General features: G+C 47.9%; 1 protein-coding gene across 1 annotated transcript in view; it reads right to left on the reverse strand.

The window, feature by feature from the left end:
- The window catches only part of KRIT1 (KRIT1 ankyrin repeat containing), a 1,383,280-nt gene that overhangs the window by 1,222,262 nt on the left and 133,884 nt on the right, over window positions 1-27,134 (reverse strand). Inside the window, exon 5 of the mRNA XM_069648434.1 lies at window positions 11,832-11,961. Within this exon, the coding sequence (XP_069504535.1) occupies window positions 11,832-11,961 (130 nt within the window). The remainder of the gene's footprint in view (window positions 1-11,831; window positions 11,962-27,134) is intronic.

Consider the following 27,134-nt stretch of genomic DNA (forward strand, 5'->3'; position numbering starts at 1 on the left):
GGTTGGCACAGTTGCAGATACTGAACCCTCATCCGAGGATGGATTCTCAAAATCAATGGGCTTACCTGGAAAATTTTAGAATGCAATCGGTTATGGATAGGGCGTGGTTATGGGTCCAACGCGGTAAGCTTCCCAAAAGGATTAGAGAATGGGGGTATTATGGGATATTTGGAGACAACACCCAGAAATGTGAGGGGTGACAACATGGCTGTCACCATAGAGTCATTTGTCGGCGCCCCTTTTGTGGGATGAGTTTCCAGAACCTTTGAGACTTCAGGCCTGGTACGAGGCAGGGTTGGAGAGGGTGGGTCAACTCTGGGTGAAGAGGAGGTACATCTCCATATAGGAGCTGAAAAACGCTTTGGGTATAGGTAAACTCTGTGCTTTTAGATCTGCATCTCAAGGGAGTGGTTATGGCAGAGAAGTAGAGAGCCAAGACTCAGCGGGAGTTGACACCAATAGAGAAGATTCTGGATACTGTGATGAATCCCTTCATGTCATCACTTCTCCCTTGGAGGAGGACCCTTCCCATAGGGCCACGGAGGTGAGACCGCTACCCGATAGTACCTCTGGGGCTGGTACTCAGCGAAGGGATCCCATGGGAGGGGACACCCTCTGCAGGAGAACAGAAGACTATCAAGGGAGAATGCGATATGTCATCCACCACACAAACCGGATAGGGCCCAAGCACCCCCATCTTCCATGTCTCTTCTTTCTTTTGTTAGTTACTTTATGCATAGTAGCACTGTGTCAGATAATACTGTGATGAGGAAGATTGAGCAAAGTATGGGAGTAGACGGCTCCACAAGTACTAACACAAAGAAGAGCGGGGCAATGAAGATACCTACATGGGACCAAGACAAACATATTAGCTATCCGAGATTCAAGAACCGACTGACCATAAAAACTGATGAAGCGCTTTCCTCAGGGTTAGTCCTGCCCCAAAGCGGCATTAAGCTTGGCAGGGAAGCCACGCAGAGAAGACGTGCTGCAGACCTGGGCACCTGGAAAAGGAAGTCGGCATCAGAAAAGGCAGAGGGGAGAATAATCTCATCTGAAGGCTGGGAAACCCGCCATCCAGTGGCAGGAAAGAAGTCAACCGAGTGGGCCAGGCACGACCCGAGGTACAGGGAGAAACCAGCATGGCGGAACCACTGAGATCCGAACACACGAGCCAAGGAGAAGCCAGAGAAGCTTGCCGCCGTTGTTTAGGACCAGAAACCTCACAGACCAAGTTAGAAGGTATGCAGATGGGGACCGAGAAGGTGCAACGAACCACTGGAGGCTGTGGTTGGGAGGAAGTTCAGAACCATCTTACTTGTCCCAGTGGGACCGAGCAGAGAAACAAAACAGGCATACTGGATGAGAGCACCCCAAAGAAACTAGAAGAGATAAGGGTCGGGGGACCCATATGTTGAGTGAATTGGAGAACTGTACATGCGAGACAATGCCTCACAAGATAGTGAATCGGGCATGATTAAGAGACATTATAAACCTGAGAAAGGGGTCTGGGACCCACATAGTGAGAAGAGAAGTCCAGGGGGAGAGAGAGATACCCTTTGGCAAAAGTCAGAAGAGTACAGAAGGAAAAGAGAAATAATCTTTAGTAAAAGTCAAGCGAAAACTAGTAGGAAGAGAGAAGAACAAGTTACTTACCCATGTTAACGTTCTTTCGACTGGATGTTCCTCCCACGTATTCCTCACCTTATGATAGCTCGATATCCATCTTTAGTACTTCGGGGGAAAAAAAAAAAATTCAGCAGGGGGCGCTGCGTGTCAATGCCTGTCGACTCAATGTCCCTCGAGGGTCTCTGTCTCGGTATTTACGTCATCGAAGGTATTTAGCACGCACATCGCCATTGGCTTCAGTTCCGATTTTTATGCGAGTTGGTTTATCCTACGACCGACAGCTACTCACCCTGAAAGAGCGTGAACTATAATAACATGGAAATTCGACTGCAGGGTAGGCTGGGAAGGGCAATGACGAATAGGTGGGGGGAACATACAGTCGAAATACTGTTACCATGGGTAAGTAACTTGTTCTTTGAAAGGATTGTGTCCTCCCACGTATTCCTCATCTTATGATGGACTCCCAGAGCAGTATTTGTATTACCGGAGGAGGGAGTCAGAATTTTCAAATTAGAATTTGGGAGTTCCTATTGGCCTGTGTGTACTGAGTGTAACAGTAAAGACGTCTACTAGGGGACTAGTGGGTCTTTTTAAGAAAAACCTGCCCTCAAGGGAAACCTAATAAAGCCTATATATTTTTTCACTTTTGGGGTCAGCCTTTTATGACAAAAAACAAAAGTTCTACAAAACCTTTGTTTTTTAAGAAACTACTTAAAAATAAAAACACCCATTTCCTAGTGTGAAAACATGATAACCAAGGGAAGGCTTGGGTACTAGATTACCCTTAAGCTCCAGTACGTGGATACCCCTGAGTGTAACACTGCCTTCCCAAAAAAACACCTTCCCGGCCTAAAGATGAGTCCAGAATATAGTGATTGATGAATGTGTGGACTGAGGACCATGTTGCTGCCAAACAAATAGCCTTAATTGGAACTACCCTGTGTAAGGCAGAGGAAGTAGCCATGCCCCTGGTCGAATGTGACCTGAGCCCCACGGGGGATCTTTTTCAGCTAACAAGTAGCATTCAGAAATTGCATGGATTATCCACCTAGATGAGGTTTGTTTTGAAACCGCCATACCAAACGTATGGCCCGTATATCCAATAAAAAGTTGATGGGCTTGTCTCAATTTAGACATTCTGTAAATATTGAAATTAAGTGAACGTTTTACGTCTTGGGTCAAACCTGTGTAGCCTCTCCTCTTCCTTTCCAGGATGAGGTGGTGGATTGAAAAAAAGGTAAAATGATCTTTTGGGTTAGATGAAACGCAGATACAAATTTTAAAGAAGGCTGTGTAAGGAGGCTTGCATGACAAGGCTTGAAGTTCACTGACCCTACAGGCTCATGTAAGGGCCACTAAAAGAATGGTCTTTAAGGTCAACAACCTTAGAGGACAGGAGTGGATAGGCTGCAATGGAGCACTCGTGAAGAATTTGAGAACCAGGTTGAGATCCCAAACCGGGACTTGGAAATGGACTGGAGAAAAGACATTGTCAATCCTTTCAAGAACTGTATAACCAGTGGAATCTTGAAGAAAGATTTCTCTTCAGATGTGCGCTTAAAAATAGATAGTGCCGCCAGGTACCCCTTAATTGTGCCAACCTGGAGCCCCAAATTAGCCAGGTGTAACAAGAACGATAACACCATAGATGTGCTTCATAACATTCCTTTCCCTCCACCAGCTGCAGAATTTGTTCCAACGGCAGTAGTACAAGGACTTTGTTGCTGGCCTTCTGGCCGAAAGCAAAATCTCCATTACGTCGTCCGGAAGCTCCCAATCCTTATAGCTCAACTCCTCAGAAACCATGCATGAAAGTTGAGAGTCTGGACCTCTGGATGGAAAACCTGACCCTCCTCTCGTGAGAGAAGGTCCTCTCTTTGTGGCAGACGTATTGGAGGGCAAATGGACATGTCCATAAGGTACGGGTACCATGTCCACCTGGCACAATCCGGAGCAATTAGGACCATGGATTTCCCAAACTTTCTCAGCCTTGCGATTACTTGAGGAATGACGGGGACTGGAGGAAACGTGTATAGGAATGGATACTGCCAGTTCTTAGAGCTCTTCTTGGGAGAAATTCCTTGCAGCAGAACGGTTCGCACTTCTGGTTGATACTGGTCGCGAACAGATCCCCTTTAGGGATTCCCCAAAGGGTGAAGATCTCTTGAAGAACTTCCTGAGCTAGTTCCCACGCCTGCTCAGAGTGTCCGCCATCATGTTCTCCTCTACGGCTAGGTGAACTGCTGATAGAGAGATTCCATCTAGTATTGCCCAGTACCAGAGCTGCATTGCTTCTCTGAACAGTGGTAGTGACCCTACGCTTCATCTCTTGTTGAGGTAGTACATGGCCACTGCGTTGTCCGTCATTATCAGGACATTCTTTCCCCGTACAGAGGGCAGAAAGGCCAACAGCGCTAGTTTGATTGCCCTCCGTTCCAAAAGATTGATGCGTAGTTTGGACTCCGACAGAGGCCAACGACTACCGATTGCCAGATCGTTGGTGTGGGCTGCCCACCCCATGAGTGAGACGTCCATCACTACAATTAACTCCGGCCATGATTGCCAAAAAGGTTCTCCTTTCAGAATGTTTTCTGGGTAGGTCCAACACAGATGATCCTGTGCTACTCTGCTTGGAACCTGAAGGAGGTCTGACATTTTGCTTGAGAATTGTGACCATTGAGTCCTGAGAGCCCATTGGAGGGATCTCATTCTCAGGCGAGCCTCTGGCATCAGGAAAATGAAGGATGCCATGAGGCCGAGCAACCACAGAAAATCGAAGGTTGGTAGACTCTATGCATTTTGGAATTTGGTGATCATCTGCAGAATGTATTGAGCCCTGACCACGGTTGGTGAGGCTTTCCCAAGGATGCATCTGGGATAGCCCCGATGAATTGGAGACTTTGAGATGGTATCATGTGGGACTTCTTGAAGGTGAGGGAGAAGCCCAGTCTGTGGAGGTAGTGGCAGGTTATGCTGAGATGTTGCAAGGCTTGCTCGGGGGAGTGAACCCTCATCAGCCAATCGTCTAGGTAGGGGCAGATGTGAACCCCCCCCCTCTTCTGAGATTCGCACCCACTACCACCATCAACTTGGTGAAAACCCTTGGGGCGGAGGTCAACCCAAAAGATAGAACTTGAAATTGATAATGAGAGCCACCAACGGCAAACCTCAGGTACTTTCTGGGCTTGTGATGGATTGGCACACGAAAGTAAGCTCCCTGAAGGTCCAAGGATACCATCCAGTGCTGAAGCTGGAGGGCCTGAAGTATCTGAGAAGTATGACCATCTTGAACTTGTCCTTCCTGAGGAACTTGTTCAAGTCTCTTAAATCCAAGATGGGTCTCAATCCTCCATTCTTCTTGGAGATTAGGCATTTAAGTGGAGTACCAACCATTGTTCCTCTCCGCTACAGGTACTGACTCCATAGCACCTTTCTCTAGCGGGATTAACATTTCCTGCATAAGGAGAGGATCTGGAACTCTGATTCTCCGGTGGATGATCATGAGGCCTTTTTAGAAAGGGAAGGGAGTAACCATGGGTTTCTGTTTTCAGTGCAATGCATCTGTAGTAATACCCCGCCATTCTTTCAGATGCTTTGAGATTCTTCCTCCCACCGGGGTCTTGTGCAGTAAGGCCTCCGAGAGGTTTTGAGGCCACTGAGAGGCACAAGCAGCCATTGCCTGGGCGGTCTTAGCACCTCTTCCCTGTCCACCACGGGAAAATCTTTTCTGACCTTTTTGATTTGACAGTCCTCTACATCTTCCAACTGAGGAACAATAGCGAAAGGACCTGTCCCTCCAAGGTGTACCAGCGGTGGCTGTGTGATTGCTGCACCAAGGGATTTGGCTGCTGCTTTGGAGGTCTGCAGCTTCTTCAGGCTCCCGCCAGCCTTGCTGCCAAATAAATGAGTGCCGTCAAAGGGCATGTTAAGAAGTCTGGATTGTACATCTGGTGCAAAACCAGACTTTCTTAACCAGGCAAATCTGCGCGTTACCCTGCTGGACCGGTCTGGAGGGATTTGCACATTGCATCTTTCCCATCCTTGATAATATTCAAAAAAGCCGTCTCGTCCTTCCCCCTCTGAGATGTCTTCGGCCACCATTGCTATACAATCCCATAATGTGAAAGTGAGCTTGGCCAGTGCACAAGTGGTATCTGCTGACTTAAGGGCCATCCAACCAGCAGAGAAAACCTTACTAGCCCAAGCGTCATAACGCGTGTCATCTCTGTCTGGTGGGGGAGAGTGATTGGGTAGGCTTGTTGCCATGATGTAGAAGTGGCAGCCTGAACTACCAAGCTTTCAGGAGTTGGGTATTTTGTCAAATAGTACGGGTCACTGCTTGATGCACAGTACTTGCTGGCTAGATTCCTGTGCACAGCTGGAAGTAACTCAGGAGCCTCCCAGTTGGCATTAACATTTTTTTGCAAATCCACATGGTAGAATAGGGTCCTCCTGGGGTCCCAGGTCTGAAATATCGGTTAGGTCATCCTGCTCAAATAATGGTGCAGGCCTACTCCATAATAGATATTCTATTACTCTAGACATGTTGTCTATAAGAAACATCGGCATGGTCCGAGGGGTCTGGCCTGCCAAATTCTATCCCTGTGGATTCGTCCAAGCCACATGCAGATTGCAGGGTGTCACATAGGTCTCTTAATCTTGAATCCTCCGAAATTAAGGCCTCTGGAACATTGTCCCATACTGTAATCCAAATGGACGAACTTCATCTGAAGATGGCTCATTATGCTCATAAACTGAGGACTGGGATTTGAAAAAAAATCCTTCCTCGGCAGTGGTGTGTATATTTTCGCAACGTTCGTTGAGGTTTCTAGAGTTGCCGTTGTCAATGGCGTCGACGCTTTCGACGCTCAGGGCTTTGACGATTGTGGCATCAAAGGTTTCTTATGACTCCACGTGGAGTCTTTTGGCGTCGATGATGCCGATGGAGCCTTTTCCTTCAAGGGAACCTCCGAGTGTTCTGAGGAGTTTTCTCCGGGTCACCTGGGGATGAGGACGCACAGGTTTTGTCCTTTGCTTTTTTGTCATGCTTGTCGACTCTGGCATGGCTCTTATCTTTCTTCGAGGGGGTTGAGGCCACTTTCTCGACTACATCAAGCATCCTGAGTCTGAACTTCTCCCACTCGCCTGGTGAGGCAGATTTGGTGGGGCACTAGACCGGTACTGGGGAGGAACTCGATGATGAAGACGGCGACTTGTGGCCCGTTTTCTTCGACCGCCGTGAAGATGAGTTGTGCGAGCCACTGTGTGATCGGGACCTTTTAGCTTTCTTCCGAGGAAAGTCATCTCTCGACTTGTCGGAGGATCACTTTTTTGACGTGGTTGTCGAAGGGGATTTATGGGACCTACCTGCAGCCAGTTTGCCTTTACGCTCTTTCAGGGCCTTCGCTGTCATCGACAGGCAGGACCCACACTTCCGAAGTAATGTGAGAGGATCCCAGGCAGCCCAGACACACCCGATGAGGGTCCGTGAGGGACATTTTTGCCACAAAGTCGTGGCACTTCTTGAACGCCAATCTCAGAGTAGATGAAGCAGACGATGATGCCATTTTATCGAACGATTAAGGTTTTTGTCACAGTACCGAAGTGCACGATAATCCAAAGCATTCACTCTCGCGGAAGAACGGAACTGACGCCAATGGTCGCTGCTTGCGCTATATGCCTTCGATGACGTTGACACTGAGACAGAGGCCCTCGAGGGACATCGAGTCGACAGGCATCGACAAGCAGCACCCCCGCTGACATTACTTTTCCGAAGCAGCTAAAGCTGGATATGGAGATATCATAAGATGAGGAATACGTGGGAGGACACAATCCATTCGAAATATCCTTCAGCAAACTTCAAGAGAAGACCAGAGAAGGAAAGAGAAATCCTTTGGTAAAAATGTCATTGAGATTATTGAAGGAGAGCCTTAGAAAGGTCTGGGGAAGGGAGGCATTTCCCTCACCTTTGTTGAGCTCTAAAGAATGCCCGAGAAAGCCTGGGGAAGGTCTGTGTGGAACAATACAGAAACACCTAGTGACGGCCAAGGGAAGGAGGATATTCCCTCATCATTTACAAACTGCCTAAAACCATCCAGGAGGAAGCCACCCTTCTGTAATCACGGTGCAACCTATTCTATCGTCTTCTTTTGAAGTGTAAGGGACGGAAATAGGTTTGGGACACAGGACAGTGGACTACTTGATTTTGATGGACGTTCCGACATCAACCTTAGTTTTATTTTAGACAGGGAAACCCCTCTAAGATATAGGGACAGATCTATTTTTCCTAATTTTTCTGTTAAATAAACGTTTATGCCAACAAGCATGCCACCTTTGTGTACCGCGTCTACTTATGCACATTTACAATACGTGTTGGGGGAAGAGAGAATTGATTGCAGCCCTCTACGCAGCTTTATTGGCGGCAATGTGGGGGGGGCAGCAGCGAACATGTTAGGGTGAAATGAGAGGGACGTGGGGTGGGAAATTGACAGATCTCTGGGGTGCAATGTGCAGGTGGGAATTGAAGACATTTATTTCATCTCAGTATAAGATCCACGGGGTAAAGCTCCTGCACAGGTGGCAGTATGATTTGGTGCGGCTGTCTAGGATGTTCCCGGGAGTAGATGTTCCCGGGAGTAGACCTGAGGTGTTGGCGAGAGTGTGTGCATAGGGCCTCCCACTGGTACACATGCTGGTCATGCAGTAAGGTGCAGGCATTTTGGAAGGAAGTGCTGGGCTAGATAAAGGGAGTATAAGGAATTGAGAAGCACCTAGATCCGGTATGAGTGTTGTTCAGGCTGCAGGAAAAAGATGTGCTCTGCAGACCGCTCCAGCACATGGCTCACTTTCTATTGTTGGCCGCTAGGGTTTGTTTGGTGATGGGGTGGGAAAGGGAAAGTCTGCCCTTGTATTGTATTAAAATTTTATATAGCGCAAACTACTGCCCCTAGGCATCCAGGCGACATACAAAAAGAAGTAAACGGGTGGATAGTGACTAGGGAGAAAACAATTAAAATAAATGGGTTTTAAGAGCCTTACGGAAGAGAAAATGGTACTTGCTTTCTCAAAGATGGCAAGGATGAGAGTTCCAAAGAACGGGGGCGAAAACAGAAAAAGCACATCCTCCATGTCGTAAACTACGATAGCATGGAATTTGTAATACATTTTGAGAAGCCGAACGCAAACATCTAGCAGGATGGTAGCGGACCAGTTTATATTGAAGATAGTCTGCACCCGTTTCACGGAATGCTCGATGAGTAACACATATTAAAATTGATTGGCTCCTTCACTGGCAGCCAGTGAAGTTGGTGTAGCAAAGACTGGGAATGAGAAAGTCTGGGACCACCCAGAGCTAGATGAGCTCCTGAATTTGAGAACTTGCAAGCATTGAATTAAAAAAGCCGGTTGACCGAAATATAACCCATTACAATAATCCAGCGATCCCTTAACAGAGGAGGTGACCACCATTGTGCGACAATCAGTCAGAAGGAAAGGCAGAATCTTCCTCAGAACTTTCAATTTGGTAAACCCAGCATTGCATACTGAAAAGATTTGGGCTTCACTATAGCCTGATGGGAAGAGTGTCATGATGCCTACCCCCGGGCATCCGGATCAAGCCCATCAGCCCCGGAAGCAGGCATCCAGATATTTAATAAAACCCAGCAGCCCCGGCTGGGGGCTGTCTGGGTTCAGTCCTGGCGCCTTAGGCGCCATGCTCATAATAGGAATCAGTCCTGGCGCCATAGGCGCCAGGCTCATAGACTTTATTTACCTCATGCAGACCATGCTGCAAATGAATCCAAGCCAACGCGAGACCTGGATGGGACTATTTTACTACAGGGACTATTTTTTACTCGTGTGTGGTTCTAGGGACTTCTTACCTGGAACTACTTTGGAGACTATTTAAACCACGCCCGAACAGCAGCACATGCTTCGCGTTATTCTGTATCCAGCAGCGTAACACTCACCGTGCCTGCAGTCAGCATCCAGTCTTCAGCCACGCCCGTCTCGAATCCAGAGCTCCTAGCAATAGAAGAAAGAAGAAGGAAAGGTTAGAAAACAGATATCTCAATCCTTACCTGAATTCCGGATCCATCACGTCTTCAAACTTAAAGAGGACATTATTCTGCACGCGTCGCATCGCCAGCTGCAGCGCTGTGCCATACTCACCAGTCCTCACAGCATTTTTCGATCCAGCGCAGCCTCCATCATTTTCTCCGCCGAATTCCACCATCTAGGGGACAAAGAAACATAAGGTGAGCCGAGAGAGCCAACAAATACAATCTCTCCACCATAGACTTACCTGATTAATAACCAGAGACATTATTCTGTAACAAACCGCAACTTCTTACACCACACCTGTAAGGAGAGAGAAACCAGCAATTTAAACACATGCATCTTTTGCCGGACAGTGTTTGGTAATACAGACTCTTACCTGAACACCATCAGCTGCCAAAAGACAATCTTCTTTTGGACCCAGCTGCAACACAAGAAGGAATGTACAAGAGTGAACATCGGACATATTGAACTCTTTGAATTTTATACTTACGGGTTCTCGACTGGAACCTCGGAGTCAATATTCACCCGGAACTCTTCCAGCGCCTTCAAACCAGTGAAGTAACTGGTATCTACGTGCCCCTGCATTCCACGCAGGATGGAGAGCTCATCATTTACAAACATAAGGTGAGCTTACTGAAAGTGAATATCGGTGGTGATTAGTGGAGAGAACAGTGGGGTGCCATTACTAAAATCCACAGGCGGCTAAATCCCTTTCTCCATTTGCAGGAGAATACTTCTACGGGTTAAGCAGACGAGATTAGGCGGCCCAGTCCAGTCTCATCTCTGCACTACGCTTCACGTTGGAGGAGGTTGCGGCTGTCCGGGTCCGATCGACGCCCCTGTGGGAGCCAGGTGAGCGTAACAAAGTTTCACGTCAAGGCTTTTTACTGACTTGCTGGGGATGCAGCCAATATTCAGTTCTCCTCTGAGAGGGAGTGGGTCGGTTAAACGCCAGGGAGCTGTACTTGATGGAAAACGTTAAAGCCTTTTTACATGAGGTTTGCTCCTCTAGGGAGGGGGAGTGGATGAGCTTTCTGCAAGTAGTGAATGGGGGATGGTACTCCCTCAGAGGTAATTTCATAGTCAGGATCATGTATAGATTTTTAAATGTTTCTATGGATATTGGAATCAAGGGAATCGATGGCCTTTTTATAATTTTAGTGTATGTTATGATGGTACACACATTCTGGGATGGGGTGGAGGGGTTGAGTTGTGCAACAGTAGTTCATTTATGGTGGGTTTTAAAAAGCAAAGAATTAAAAAGAAGAAAAACACCATAGCGGAGTTTCAAGGTAAGTTAAATGTATTCTATAGATGTCAATGGGACAAAGTAAGTCTTCCATGAGCATGGAGAAAATGAAAGGAAGTCTGTTTTGACTGCAAACAACCCCAGTGAGGACCATAGGAGACACCAATCAAGAGATGCAGAGGTTGATTCGAGAACCAGAAACCCCAGGAAATAATGCAAAAAAATCAGGAAGATGCCCAAGGTTATCCAATGGTAAATGTGGTAAAGGCCCGCTTCCAAAGGGCCTTGAACCGGGACCAGAGGGATCCCTGGGGTCGAGAATCACGAATAAGTAGCCACACAAAGGTAGCTGTCACCAAATCAAAGTGGTAACAAGCCCCTACCTCCCCAAAAAGCACGTAGAAATAGACCAACTAGGACCTGGTCTAAAAGGTGGGTTGTGCTTGCCACAAATTCCCTTGTACTGTAATTGCATAACGGGTTACAGAAGTCTGAAGAGAGGCTTCATTTACAAGGATAAATCCAAATGTGGATCAATCAGCTCATCAAACTGAGTGGAGTTGGCTGCCAAAGTCTTCCATTCAGCTCGGTTCTTCCTTCTATAATGGCCAGAGATGTCCATCCAATTGGGTATATTAACTACAGCTACCAGCAGGTGGTAAATTCTGGCTCAACTGTATTATGAAGTCTCATTTGTTTTTTAGGTTTACTGTTTGATCTTTTAGAAAAACAATTAAATAAAACATCAGCTCAACCAGTTCCCCCTGGGTTAGGTGCGCTATACAAGTAAATAAACTAAACAAACAGATGACAGAACCACCAAGTAGCAGGGCTATCAGAAAACATAGAGCTTAGATTCCATGTTCTACTGATTTAAGTGAATACATTGTCGTACCTATCCAAAGCAATTAACATCCTTGCAGTTAGGGTTGAAAAATGAGTACTGGATTCACTGCAAACCCTCATGATATCTTGTAGGCAGTAGAAAACAGGGCTTCCAGGGTTGTACGTATGCTTAGCATTATCTAAAAACGAAAAGAATATTTTGATAACATTATTTCACGAACAATTTGATTTTCTTTATGTAATGAGCAATTCAGCAGCATACACACAATGGGTACTGGAAAGGTCAATGTCTTAACAAGCACTTTGAAATTGTAAACATGTGAATATTATTGTCATTGTAACCATTAGTTTGTGTAGATGTGAAGACAACATGGCAATCATGACAAAGTAGATTTATAAATGCGAAAATCACCACTCGCCTCCATTAAATTCCTAAACTTTTCAACTATACAAAGAAACACATAAAAGGCAAAAAAGTTGTTGAGCAGGCTCGCGTTGGTGTGCGCAGGAGAGTCACCCTGGATAGGGTGCTGGATCGGGGCTTAGTAGCTCTTCTGAGCTCATTTGAGAAGGATGTCTGCGTCCACACCAAATAAAATTCGGTATGGACGCGGACATCCTTCTCAGATGAGCTACTAAGCCATGATTCAGCACCCTATCCAGGGTGACTCTCCTACGCGTTCCAACTCTAGCCTGCTCGACAACCTTTTTGCCTTGATAAAGACTTCGGTTGAAATGCGCGTCGGCTTTTTTATGTTTCACCACTCTGGCACAATGTGCCTCAATTGTTATGTTGCATCCGATCAAATAAATAACAATGCACAACAAAACCCCAACATTGAATTGTGAATAACTATCAACAGTACTGGACCACCAACTCCCTGCCAGGGCCCACAACTAAGAAGGTTTTGTCACCCCACCCAGAACATTTAAATATGTTTGCCTGGTGTTTAACTTGCCATTTGAAAGCCGCAGAGAAATAAGCGCAATAAACAAAATGCAGATAGTGAGAAAATATGAATGTTAAATAAGGTTGGGGAAAGCGAAGATCCTTGTAGAAGCCCCCATATCACTGGCACAAAGACAGAAACAAACGATGGTAGCCTGTGTGTGGTTGGCCAAAGTAATCAATTATTTTTTGTAGCCATCCCCTTATAGTTTGGCGAAATCTACTACACGAAATGCCGCTGACAGGTTTCACACTACTAGTATACTGACTCCAACAACATACAACCAAGGCTAAAAAATGTGCTCTTGCCACCAGCCATTTGCTATTGATAAATGACTCTTGGCGAGTAAGAAATGGTGTGCTGTCTGTATATGCAAAAGTGAGATGGTGAGTGGCTTAATGGGTGGCTAGTAGCTTGCAACATGACCTGTTTACCCTGGATACATAGCCCTGGTTGGAAACCAGTATTACGACAGGGCCTCTGACAGGTCTAAAATGCCAATGAAATGAAGCAAGAGTGATTTGCAATTAACAATGTCAGTTGGACTGTCACAACCATTAACGTTTCATGAAAGGGCACATTGGCGATTAATTGGACATTTACCAGGTCAAATAATTTTCAAAGACACTTTGAACAATAGTGTGCCAATGCTTGCTCCCACTGATTTAGATCTAATTTGGATAGATGGTTACATGAAGTGCTTTAAGCGTTTTCAGCACACAAGGATCATCTGAAGAGTCACAGCTTTTGCTGGTAATAATTAGCCCAATATTAATATTGAAAGGTGTAGATCAGCATTAGGTATAAAGTTCAAGTTGGAGTTCTAAAGAAACTGAACCACGGTTTCAAGGTTTGTAACATGCCATCTAATGGCGATATATATTGTTGAAACCAAGTGAACAAGAGGTGCAATAACAGGAATGTGACCATGTGAGCGATTCGCAGAATAACTAACATCACTCCAGGTTGGATTCAATAGATCTCATTTATTTGCTCAGGAAGCGGACATTTTCAGCGGACAGTCTCACGTTCCTGTAAGAAGGAAAAGGATACTCAGTCCCTTGATCGAGTCCCTCCTTTATGGAGGCCTCTTCCCCCTTCCTAATTGGTACTCTGACCCTTTCCTCCTGTGATGTCGAGGCACCTCCTTTGTTGATCCATGTACCTGGAACTCCCAAAGTCTCCCTGCCAACTTGAAGGGCAAATAAGCCAGGGCGATTTTGACGATGTACTTGAACACCAAAAACAAAACCCTACACCATTTTGTTTTAAAGGACCATATGCTACCCCTCTGAGGCATGGCATCCTCCTCCCCAGCGCCAGGATGCCCCAACAGAGCTGCTTTATGTTCCTCGAAATTTGTTCAGCGTGAAGTTTCTGAACTCTGACCAGAGTTTGAAAACCTAAGACAGCTGCTACTCCATAACGTTTTTAACCTAATATCCACAAATACAACCCTGGACTTGGATTGAAATGCGTTCACCAACTTTAATTAACACAATAGAAATCTATCACTATTTGAGTTGGTCCCACTTTATAAACTAAATGCTGGATGTACTTCTACCGAACCAAGCACAGCATGAGAGGTGGATGGCAACATCCTGTTGAATATTGTAGTTAATCCATCTAGGGGATTGATAGCCAAAGCTATGACTAGGAGTTGGAATACAATCTTGTACTTCTGGGGTCCACTTCTAAATGTCTCATTCACACCCACACACAAAGTCATAAAAAATTCAAAATAAATTCAGAGTCTCGGGCCCAAATGTTATCTTCCAAACTGACGAATCCAGGGTATTCGTCCCTTCTCCCAAAGGGGGAGCCATTTTATTTGGTCTTTTAGTAATAAAAATAACTTGGACCAAGAACAATTGCACAATCAACATATATAAATAATACATCAAATAGGCAGATAATTTGTTTTTCACTAAATTTCGTAAAATCCATAAAATTAACTCTTAATAAAATTAATCACTGAAAAAATATTTCCATCAATGCACACAATAAAACCATCACAAAAGTGGAGGCTCACGGGCCATATTGTCAAGAAAACCAACAACTGATGTGACAATAGAAGTTGTATGCCCAGCTAAGCAGGTCTTCCAGACATGTGACCACCAATCTTTAGAACAATGATGGCCCACCAAAAATCTCTGAAGAAGCAATGCCTTTCACTTTCCAGTGAGGGGCAGACAATAAAATGTCTAGGAGTTTCCAAAGTGCATTTTTGGGCCACAAAAACAACAAAACAAACTGTTAGACATGTTTTGATACTGATGGAGCACACATCTTTTGTTAAAAATAGATTACATTTAAACTTGAAAAAATATCTCTTATAATGACAATTTGGGTGTCTCAGAAGGTAGGGGGTAGCTACTCCTAGTTTTTTATGATCTTCGGTCAAATCTGAAAATGAATGATAAGAGTGTAATTCATCAGTAGTACATGTACAATCATATCTGTACAACTTTTTTTTAACATAACCTGGGTTTTGAATCGGATCACACTCAATTCAATTTTGCGAAGGACTTCTAAGCAAACATTCTCCAAATCATCCAAGTATGGGATAGTCTGTGAAGTCCTAATTTGACTCAAATCACAAAATAACTAGTCTTTTGGAGGATCAAGAATCTATAAGTCTCCACTGTGCCTTTCCTTCCAAGGAATTCAGACCCAGCTCATACCTCATTACAGCGATAGGAACAGATTGTTCAATGCACAAAACATTTTTCCAGATAAGACCTTCCAGACTTTTCAAAATTTTTAAAATCCATAAAACCCAGGTATTAATACCACATAAAAGCCTACGAATTAATTTTCCCTCATAACATTTAATTAAGAACCTCACAGAAAACTTCCCATATTTAGAATCAATCCTCTTCATTTAATTCAACATGGCGAGGGAGCAAGCTTGGGCCATATCCTTAATTATCGTGATGCTTAGTTCCCCGTGGATTGGGAAGCCCAGGTAAACAAAGCTCTCCACACTTTCCAGGGCTGCTCCGCCCATTCGCCATGTATAAGAAGAAGCACAAGTTTTTAAAGTGCACTGCATAATCTTGTTTTTTGGAGAATGACAACAATATTCTGTTCAGCATTGCTAAGGAAAGCATTAAGCAGATATTGAAAACCTTGGTCAGTGCAATCAAATAACAAAATATCATCAGCTTAGCTGAGCCAAGTGACCTTAAATGGGAGGTTCGCTCAGAAAGACATGCATTACTCACCGTAATAGCATTTCTGATTGTATCTGCTTAGATTCACATGCTGTGCATATGGTCCGACATCCAGTGGTAACCGCAGAGTATTGCATCTTGTTTTTCGGGGACCGAAAGGGGACTATGTCATAGACGTGTCTAACACTATCCCTATCGTGGCGTGTGTAGTACTCAAAATCCCTCACGCGCCGAGGTCCCTCCGATTGTATTTTGTCTGCCATGAGGGAGCCGAAGGCTATAGTGAGTGAGTACATAAAGAGAGAAAGTAGTAAGACGTCTATGTTCCTTCCACCCCGAGCGGAGAGGTAGGGAGGGCGCATGTGAATCTAAGCAGAAACATTCATCAGAAATGCTATTACAGTGAGTAATGCATGTCTTCTGATGCTTGTTAATCTGCTTAGAATCACATACTGTGCATAGACTAGCGAGCAGTACCCGGAGTTGGAGGTGGGTTGTGAGAAAGAACAGTAGAGAAAAGATGTCCAAGTACTGCTTGTCCCACCTGAGAATCAGACCTAGAATGAGTGTCTAGGCAATAGTGTTTTGTAAAGGTATGTACAGAACTCCAGGTTGCCGCTTTGCAAATGGACTTGAGGAACATTTGCAATGAATGCTATGGATGCCCCAGTGCCTCGAGTAGAGTGTGCTCTAGGCTTGAAGGGCAGTTCTATCTTAGCAAGGGTGTAACATAGTGTGATGCATTTGACAATCCACTTTGAGATAGCTGATTTAGAGACAGGATCCCCTTCTCCACCAGCTGCCACTGAAACGAAGAATTGTTTAGTCTTCCTTAGTGGTTTAGTTCTTTCCAGATAAAACATGACGGCCCTGCGCACGTCTAGTGTGTGAAGGCTTCTTTCGGTCATGTTAGTAGGGTTCTGGAAGAAAGTGGGTAGTTTGATGGACTGGTTCACATGGAACTTTGAAATTAATTTGGCGCAAACCTGGGATGTGTGCGCAGAACTACCTTATCTTTGTGGACTGTCACAAAGGGGTCTAAAACAGAAAGAGCTTGTAGTTTGCTAACCCTTCTGATAGAAGTGATAGCCACTAGGAAGGCTGTCTTATAAGTTGGGTCTTTCAGACTTGCTTTATGCATAGACTTGAAAGGAGATCCCATGAGCCTGGTTAAAACCACATTCAGATCCCATCCAGGGGCTGGGTGAGAGATGGGAGGATAAATCCTTTTAACCCCTTCCATGAAGGCTTTAATCACTGGTATCTTCCACCACAATACCTTTTGCTGCGATGCGGTGTAGGCTGACAGAGCAGCCAGATGAATGTTTAGGGAAATGACGACTAACCCAGAGTCCAACAGGTGGGTTAGATACAACACAATGTGTGAGGGTGAGCAATCGATGGGATTGACACCCTTGGAATTGCACCAGATGACAAAACGTTTCCATTTGCTGGCATAGTAATAACCTGTATTAGGTTTCCTCGCTTCCCCGAGTATGTCCATGCATCTCTGAGGGAGTTGCAGGTGTCCAAACCCTATGATCTCAGGAGCCAGGCTGCTAAATTCAGTGTTTGTGGGCATGGGTGTAGGGTCTCCCCCCCTGTCCTGAGACAACATGTTGTACGGGCAGGGCAGCTCGAGTGGTGAGGAGAGGGACATTTCCATCAGGTGAGCGAACCAGGGTTGGCGGGCCCACATGGGGGCCACCAGCATCATGGTAACTGGTTCCTTGTTGAGAAGGGGAGTCAGGGGGGGGGGGAGCATAGACAAATTTCTCTGACCAAGTTATCCAGAGACCGTTCCCCTTGGATCGGTTCTGGGGGTATCTGGAGGCGTAGTCTTGGCATTGGGCGTTCTCCTGAGTAGCGAACAGGTCGATCTCTGGGAAACCCCATTCATGCGAAGACGTTGGACACAATGTCTTCGTGCAGTCGCCATTCGTATTCTTCTGGCAGAGGAAAATCTCTGCGGGGTATGTCTGGCAGAAGATTGAGTTCCCCTGGAACATGATGGGACAACAAAAACATATTATGTTTGAGAGCCCATATCCAAATGTTTTGGGACAGCTTGGATAGCCCTGGAGAGTGAGTGCCCCCCTGTTTGTTCAGGTAATACATTGCTGTAGTGCTGTCGGTTATGATCAGCACTGTCTTCCCTTGCAGTTGCACCTGAAAGGCTTTCAATGCTTTGTACACTGCTAATAGCTCCAGTAAGTTTATATGGTTGGACGCTACTTGAGGGGACCACACTCTGTGTGCTGTCTGCTGAAGCAGGTGAGCCCCCCACCCCGTGAGAGATGCGTCTGTCGTGAGAGTGGCTTCCACTGCAGGGGTGGTGAAGGTGTTCCTGTTCAAGAGGTTTTCTCTTGACCACCACTGCAGAGAGAGAACAAGGGCTGGCGATACAACTACCAGATCTTCCCATTGTCCGCTGGCCTGACACCACTGGCTGTTGAGCCACTCTTGCATGGGACGCATGCGCAGCCGCGTGTGGGGAACCAAGTATATACATGATGCCATCATCCCTAGCAAACGCATGGCTTTGCGTACCGTCACCTCCCGACTGGATACATATGCTGGTCAAGTGGCACAGCGAATAGAGCGCTCGCTTTGACATCCGTGTAGAGCCTGCTAACGCAGGTTCGAATCCCAGCGGGGCCAAACTCAGCCTTTCATCCTTCCGAGGTCGATAAATGAGCACCACACACCGTGGGTAATAATGAGCAGCGCTCAGATACCTGAGGGTTTGTAGTGCCTGAACCCTCTCGCTGGAGGGAAAGACAAGACCGTCTTCCGTCCAAATTAGTGCTCCCAGAAATTGTTTTACTTGGCTGGGGACTAAGCTGGATTTCTTTTCGTCGATTGAAAAACCCAGACTGAAGAGGAGATCAACTGTTTTTTTTCAGTTTTTTTTCGCATGCCCCGTTGACGCAACACCATCCCACTCAGGACAGGCTCAACCCGGTCCTGGATAGCCACGTCCGCAGGGAGAGGAAGGCCAGTTGTTGTAAGCGGATCCCCTCCCTGAAAACGGGTCTGGACGTAGGCATCCCTGCTGGTGCAGGATGATGCAGTCACAGGATCGGGGACAGGATTACACACAGGCACCTCCACGGCGGCCTGTGCTGCCTCCTGTCCCTGCCCCTGCACCACTAGCACCAGTGGAATCCCCACCTCCAGACCCCGTGTCTGTCCCTTCCACGGCCTCCTCCTCCACCAAACCCCCCACCAACCTGGATGACTCTGTGCCATCTTCCTCTGTCGGACCCTGTGGGGTCTCAGCTGCCCCTTCTGCTGCCGAGGAGTCCAACTCTGACCTCCGCCTCTTGGACCTACCTGTTACGCTCACCTGGCTCCCACAGAGGCGTCGATCTGAACTGGACAACTGCGGTCTCCACCAATGGGACGCGTAGGGCCGAGATGACGGACTGGACCGGCACACCTAGCTTCGTTCGCTTGGCCCGTAGGAATATTCTTCTGTAAATGGAGAAAGGGAATTAACCACCTGTGGGATTGAGCGTAAATACCCCCCACCCTCGCTGTTCTCCCCATAGATCACCTTTGATGTCCCTTCTTATATTCTCACCTGATGGTTTGAAAAGAGGAGCTCTCCATCCTGCATTGAGCGCAGGGACGCGTTGATAACCAGTTGCTTCACTGGCTGGAAGGGATTGGTGAGTTCCAGAACAATATTGACTCCGAAAAGTATGTAGTTCGTAAGAATTCACATGTCTGACTTTCACTCTTGTCCGATTCCTTGCAGTTTGCAGCTTGACCCCAGCGAAGAGTTCCTCATGGTAGCTGACAAAGTTCAGGTAAGGATTTGGCTTATCCTACACAGTTCAATAAAATAAGGCCAGAATGTAAATTGTGGCTTGCTCCCTTATTCAGGTGTGGAGAGAAAATATGAAGTTCGGGGAATAATGCCTCCGGCGGTAAAATTAGGTAAGTCTATTGTGGTGAGAAGAGTTCCCCTTGTTTGTCCCTTCGTCTCACCTTGTTGTCCTTTTGTTCCCCTTAGGGGCCGGTGTACGGCGAGGATGCAATGGAGACTGCGCCGACCCGTGAAGAGGAATAGTACCCCCGGCGGTAATCAGGTAAGTCTAGGGGGGTAGTTACTATTGCCTCTGTTTATTCCCTTGGTTCACCTTTGCTGTTCTTGTGTTCCCCTTAGGTGCCAGAGTGCGGCGGGAACGTGTAGAAGAATGCGGAGGATCGTGAGGGTGCTGCGAAGGCCGGTGAGTTCAGCGCGGCGCTGCAGCAGGCGAGGCGGCGCGTGTAAAATGCTTCTTTCTTCCAGCTCGAAGGCGCGGTGGATCTGGAATTCAGGTAAGGATCGAAGGTTTTGCTCTTATTCTAACCTCTTCTCCTTCTGTTCCTCCCTTTTTCTAGGAGCTGCAGACTCTAGGCGGGTGTGGCAGAAGACTGGATGCAGGCTTGCAGACACAGTGAGCGTTACGCTGCTGGATGCAGAGTAACGCGAAGCATGTGCTGCTATTCGGGCGTGGTTTAAATAGCCTCCAAAGTAGTCCCAGGTTAAGTATTCCTCCCCAGCCCCGCCCGAGTAAAAAATAGTCCCTAGGTAAAATAGTCCCTTCCAAGCCTCATTTGGCTTGGAGCTCCACAGCATGGTCTGCATCAGGCAAGCTTGCAGCATGGTCTGCATCAGGTAAGTTCTACTCTATGAGCCTGGCGCCATAGGCGCCTGGACCACACCCAAACATCCCCTAGCAGGGGTTTTTGGGCTTGCTCAAAATGACTTTATGCCTGCTTCCGGGGTTGCTGGACCTGGTCTGGTTCCCCGGGGGTAGGCATCATGACACTACCCTCGGCAGCTGCGGCATGGGACGCGGCACCGGACTCCTCACTCCCTGACGAGATGACAACCTGGGAGGGGAGCCGGGCCTTGCGTCTCCGACTGGCGGTGCAACCCTGCCGCCTTGCTCCACAGCACCCTCTCCGCCCTCTTCATCAATTGACGCTGCAGACAGGGAGAGATAGGACACAGGCATCAGGGCACTGTACAATGGACTGATACACACATGACCGTTGCACATGAGTTGCAGTGTCAAACTTCAGACATGGCATCACAATCCCCAACACACGTCATTTCAACTCACACATGAGCAATTCCACAGCAATATCGCACCAGGCAGCACCATCCATACACATACAACAGCATGAGCAGCCGAAGGTGAGCCTGACATCACATGAAACACGGGGAGTGCACAAGACATGCACGCACGCCACCACACTTGCATGCATGTGTACATCTCCACCAACTGTCGCAGTGATGAGATCGCCATCCATGTCACATCTGGCATTCAGCCTGCTACATATCAGTGTCACATGCATCCATGTTGCATCACAGTTACACACTTGTCAAATACACACACATGCACATGTACACAGTGCAGATACTGGCAGTTGGAACCAACATCCATGGGTGACACCACAACCATGCCAACGTACATACACAGTAATTCAAACATGTGTGCTCCCACATCTGCATTTGGCCTGCATGCTTACCCACACATACACCATCCATGTGTCTCACACATGAGAGGACTCGCATACATACACATCCATACATGGCCCTACAAAAACACATGTGCAACCTGCACACTACTGGCACACCACGATACGTACATCATCCAATCATTATGCATGTACACTTACCGCTCGACTCCAGACGGGTCTGCCTCTCAAGCACCTGGACGTGGAGCGCTGGGCATATGCGTTCCAGGACCCTCATTTGGTGGTCGGACAGGTGGCCCCGGCGCCCCTTGGCATCCGCTGCCTTCAAGAGGCGCCGGGCCTCGTCGAGGGTCCTGGACCTGAAGTCCTCCCAGCGCTTCTTGACATGTTTGAAGTCGCAGACTGCCTCCCCCTCCTCGTTGATGGCAGTCACGATGTCCATCCAGATCCTGGTCCGTCCTTCAAAGTCGGCGCGAGAACTTCCAAAGAGCGCATCATGCTGCCCCAGGATTTGCTACACCAGGACACCAACTTCCCTGGCACTGAAGCTGGTGGCCCTCTGCCTCTCTGGCTGGGGGTTGCCAGTGATGCCAGATGGTGGTGTGCCCGACATGGCAACCCCAGAGGCAGATGTGGGTGGGCAACTGGATTCTGGGGCTGGGCTGTGGAGCGATGGTATCCCAGTCGGGAGTCTTTTCCAGCAGGGGTGGTCACAGCAACTGCACCCCTGCAGATGGCTGATGTGCAGGCAGCAAATAGCAGGGCACGTGGGCGGCAGGCAGCAGCAGATGGCAGGTGGGAGCGTTCTCGGGGCTCTGGGGGGCAGTAATTCGGCCTTCTGGGCAGGAGCGTGGTCTTCGGTGTGTTGTTGTGTGGCCAGCTTGATACAGAGTGAATAGGCACATGAAAATCTTGCACGTCTGTGTGTAATTCGAGGAAAGGCCCTTAGCGCGTAAGCGTGTCTGTGATGTTACAGGCGCGGGCGTTTCCCTCGTGACGTGGGCATAGTGGTTCAGGGCGCGTGAAAAAGCTCCACGTCCGCATGTGAATGCGTGTAATCCGAGGAAAGGGCCTACGCGTCTGACATGACGCGCAAGGGCGTTTCCCTCAACACGGGTGCATTTTCATCGTGCAAAAACTGCACGTCCAAGTGTCAGCTCGTGTAATTGGAGGAAAGAGCCTTAGCGTGTACACGCGTAAGTGTCGTATGTGTGGGCCGGTTTAAAAGGTACGTGTAGGACGCCATTTCCTTGTACGTGCTTTTCGTGGAGAGCGAGTGGGTGAATTCTGTACTTTTTGTCGGTTCACACGCGATTACTTCACAGTGTTTCAAGTTCACACTCCCCGTTACCTCTGACAGCGTTCAATTATTTTTGTTGGGCTTGTTTCCTCAAACAGCGTTCACTTCTTCTTTTGTCCTGTCTCCTTGGGCAGCGTACAATTCTTCTTTTGGCGGGGGTGTTGCCAACGCGCACACGTGCGTCCTTTTCACATTCTTTTTCCAGGCAGACGGTGAGTCGCGCACGTATTTGCCAACTTTGCTTGCCCCGTGTGTCGCATACCCCTTCAGGGGTCATTGTAGGCTGCGTGTATTACACGTACGCTTAATTTTGTGTTTCTGGGTGCCACAGCGTAGTGCGGGTTAATTTTTCCACGCATGTGGTCTACGAGGGTTTGCGTGCACGTTACTTTTTGTTTTCGGGGTGCCTGTGCGTTGCGTGACCCGTCATCTTCCCCAGGGGTCACAGACAGTCTTGCTAGAGTACTAGGGTACAAATTCCATCTAGTACCCTACCCCTTTCACCCCCAATTGCCCAGGACAATCGTTTACTGCTACTCCCATACGCACAAGAACATCAGTGCCATGGTTGGGAGGCAACCAAGCGGTAAGGGAGGCAAAGGTGGCCGACCTCCAAAAGGTGGGCGTGGTAGGGGACGTGGCCAGTATTTGCAGGGTGCCCCTAAACCCCCATGTGTGGAGGAGCAATCAGGGACACCGATGCCCCTCCCCATGGTTGAGGGAAACGTAGCTGACACCATCCCAGCTCAGCCCTTGTTGGACCAGCCCATTGTGGCACCTGAACCAGCACAGGATGACTCCCAGGCTGACTTCCAGGTCAGCAAGTCTAAGCCACGTGTGGCGGTGGAAGTTGGTGTCACCAGGTCACGTGGATTTGGGGCAGCTATGTTATCTGCTGCCCCAAGTAGGCAGGGTGGGGAGGCTGCAGGGGCAGCTGCAGCTCTATCCACCCCAGCTCGGAGTCTCCCAGCCAGGACAGTGTCAGTCCCGGTCCATCATACCGACGTTGCCCCTGCCAACATCACCCTGCACCCAATGCCTGCACCAAGACCTATGGTCATTGTGCATTCGCACACTCCTAGTACCCAGTCCACCGGCGCTTCTGCCCCTACTGACTAGAGCGGCGTAAGCCACTCAGGATCCGCACCACCTTTGAAAAAGAGGAAGAAGGGTGCTCTGGCACTACAGGCTGAGACCGCAGACATGGCTACACACTCCGGCACGGCAAGGAAGCCTAGCTTTAATGAGGCCCCGAACTTGATGCACTTGTGGCCTATGTGTCAGCACATAGCCGCGAAATGGTGGTGACTGCAGGGTGCAAGACCACACCTGGTCAACCTAAGGCACACTGGCAGACCATCGCGGACATCATTAGTGCCCTTGGATTTGTGAGGCGCACAGCTGATGATTGCTACAAGCGGTGGAATGACCTGAAACGCAAAGCAAAGAACAAGCGGGCCTCAAATCATGCTTCTACTCTGGTGACTGGCGGTGGGTCTCCACAAGAGGACAACCAACTCACTGAACATGAGTCTGTTGCTGGAACCTTCGTCACAGAGGAACGATCCAAGGTGTGGGAGACCTACCAGCATTGTCCGGTGAGTTCCCATGCATGTGTGTGTAATCCATGTGTATGTTGTGTGGGTGACGGGTTCTGATTGAGTGCCAGGTGAGGGTGTGTGAACCTGAGTGGTATGGGTCACCCATGTGCTTCATCCAAAACATTCACTGGCCTCGGATTTCGGTATGACAATATCCCTTCTGCCCACAGTAGCCATTTAGCGCCACATTACTGCAGTTGCCCTTGAACTGTCATCTTGCAACAACATTATTCAGAATTTTTCAGTGTTCATTGAGGCCGATTGTTTCAATTCTCCCACTTTTGCAAAGCATTTATTAGCCCTATTGTCACATATGTGACATGCTTCTGTCATTGATTACACCCCACATTGACCCACATTTGTTACCTTGTTATGTGAATGATTAGACCATTCAGGCTGATTGAGTATTGGCCTGCTCACATTGATTTATGGTGCCTGTTTGTATGTGGTACATGATAGTTATTTCCTGTCAAGTTTAAGTGACCAACCATTGATGTGTACATCTGCCTGCAATCACTGTATTCTTGTACACTGGATGTGTTGCAGTGAGTGGCACATGTTTATTTTGTCACACTATATAGCATTTTTCATCTCATCATGTCCATCTCACATGGATGGCTGACAGTACTCATTCACTGACATATGGTTGTACTTGTGGAATGTACCATGGCTATGCTACATGCCATCTGTGTGATGGCATGTTTCATGTATGTGTATTGGACATGCCACTCACAGGCTAATGTGTGATGCCAGTGCTACCCAGCATGCAGCAAATGTCTTGCTTTTCCATCTTGGTGTCATCAGTGTGTGCTTTTTGCCTCCCCTTCCAACTCATTGACAGTGCATGCATGCCAGGGTTATAGTCATGTGGGACATGTGTTATTCATGTACTGGATATCTGCCTTGTCTGGCCTATGTGTGTGCTATGGTGCTCATGCCCGTTTCCATTTGTTGTCTTTCATGTTTTTGCAGGTGATGACGCACTGGATGCTGTTGAGATAGAGGAGATGGTGCAGACCCAGGAGGAATCTCAGGCACGACCGGGCACCAGTGGGGGACGTGGTGTGGTGGTGGGTGAAAACCCTATCTTATTGCAGCTCATACTGTCCAGGGGTGTCTCTGGGTGCACCTCCCCATACCTCTATTCAGGTGCTGAATCGTATGATGAGACTTATGTGCCGTCGCAGGTGAGTGTTTCTGGCAGGGATTCCGTTCTGTCCAACCCACCTGCACCAGGGGTAGAACCCTCTATGGGGATGTCAGTGTTGGTTACTCTGCCTTTGGCTGTTACGGATGCAGGGTCACACTCCACAACATCTGATCCTGTTTCTGGGCCAGCAGATCAGAGGGGGAATGCAGTCCTGCAGCCTCAGGAAGTGCCAGCACAGCAAGGTGCAGATCGCCTTGCCCCAAACCGGTGTAGTGCCTGCCGACGCGGTAGCCATACGCCACCAGGCAAAACTGTATGGGAGAACTCCATGTATGGTATGGCAACCCAACAGGCAGCATCAGTTGAAATTATGGCTCAGGCAATGGAAAGGGTGGCCACTTCCATTATCCCACATGAAAGGCAGATGGAGCAACAACAGCAGGCAACAGACTCCATTTGCCAATCACACAGGGAAGACATGTTGGCGTCCAACAGGGACCGACGGGCGGCACTGGAGACTCTGCGGGAAGCCATTTCTATAGAATCACAGGGACGCCCTGAGGGTAGAACTCCATAACATCAGGGAGACTCTTGTTAAACTTGAGGACAAAAGAGCAACTGGAGCGGCTCACATGTTCGCTCTCAGCTGAGCTGCAGGCAACTCAGGAGGAGATCCGGGCTTCACGGGAGGCCATGCGTGCAGAAATGCAGGCAACCCGTCAGGTTCTGCATGGGGATCTCCGTACCATCATCCTCCAGAACGAGACCTTCCACACCTGCATGCTTGCTGCCATGGAGGACCATACCAGGGCTTTGTGTGGGCTGCCACCCATAGCACCACCACCTCCTGATGCAGCAGCAGAGGGTGATGAGAGCGACAGCAGCAGTTCTCCCACAGTAGCGTAGCTGTGCAGGCCATGAGCCCATGGAGGTGTTTTCTTTTCCGCAACATCCACACAGGTGGGTGTTGGTGTGCACCCTGTCCTCGGACCTCCTGGATGGCCTCACCCCGCCCACCCATGGCCATTTTAGATTTTCTTTTTTTTAAAAAATTTTTTTACAGTGTGTTGCCTTGTGTGGCTCCCGTGGGCATCCACTGTGTATTCTGGCTGGGCACATGCAGGCTTGTCCTGTGTTTGGGTTAGATGCTTGGGTTCCAGACAGACAGACAGACAGACAGACAGACAGACACACACACACACACACACACACACACACCCCTCCTGCTTCCCGTTTCCATGGGCTTGCAATGGGTGTGACCAAGTGACAGTGACTTACACAGTGACACTGGGCTCCCATGAGCTGTGTGGGCAGTCTGTAGACATAACTGTGTGGACATCCCTAGTGGGGTTTGTTTTTGTATTGAACACTGCATGGTGTATTGATATGTGCTTGTGCATCCATGTCTTCCTCCTTATTCGCAGGTGCCTTCTTCATGTCTTCACAAGGCCGTCTCCTTTGCAGATGCAGTTCATGTTGTATGCAGTACACTGACACATTTGCCTGACAGCAACACTCTAGAGTTGGACGGGGTCGATGGGCTGGCTTATTGAGGTTGTATGACTTACATTACTTTGAGTTTGTACTGTCATATTTTGGCAATGATTCATGCTGTGCTGCTGTATTGTGTTGCTGGTAAGTATTTGGTCATGTGTGCTGTTTGTTATTGATTACTGGGAGCATATTGTCTGTGGCCC

Source organism: Ambystoma mexicanum, chromosome 2q, assembly GCF_040938575.1.
Source record: "Ambystoma mexicanum isolate Mex_15411 chromosome 2q, UKY_AmexF1_1, whole genome shotgun sequence".
Lineage (NCBI taxonomy): Eukaryota > Metazoa > Chordata > Amphibia > Caudata > Ambystomatidae > Ambystoma > Ambystoma mexicanum.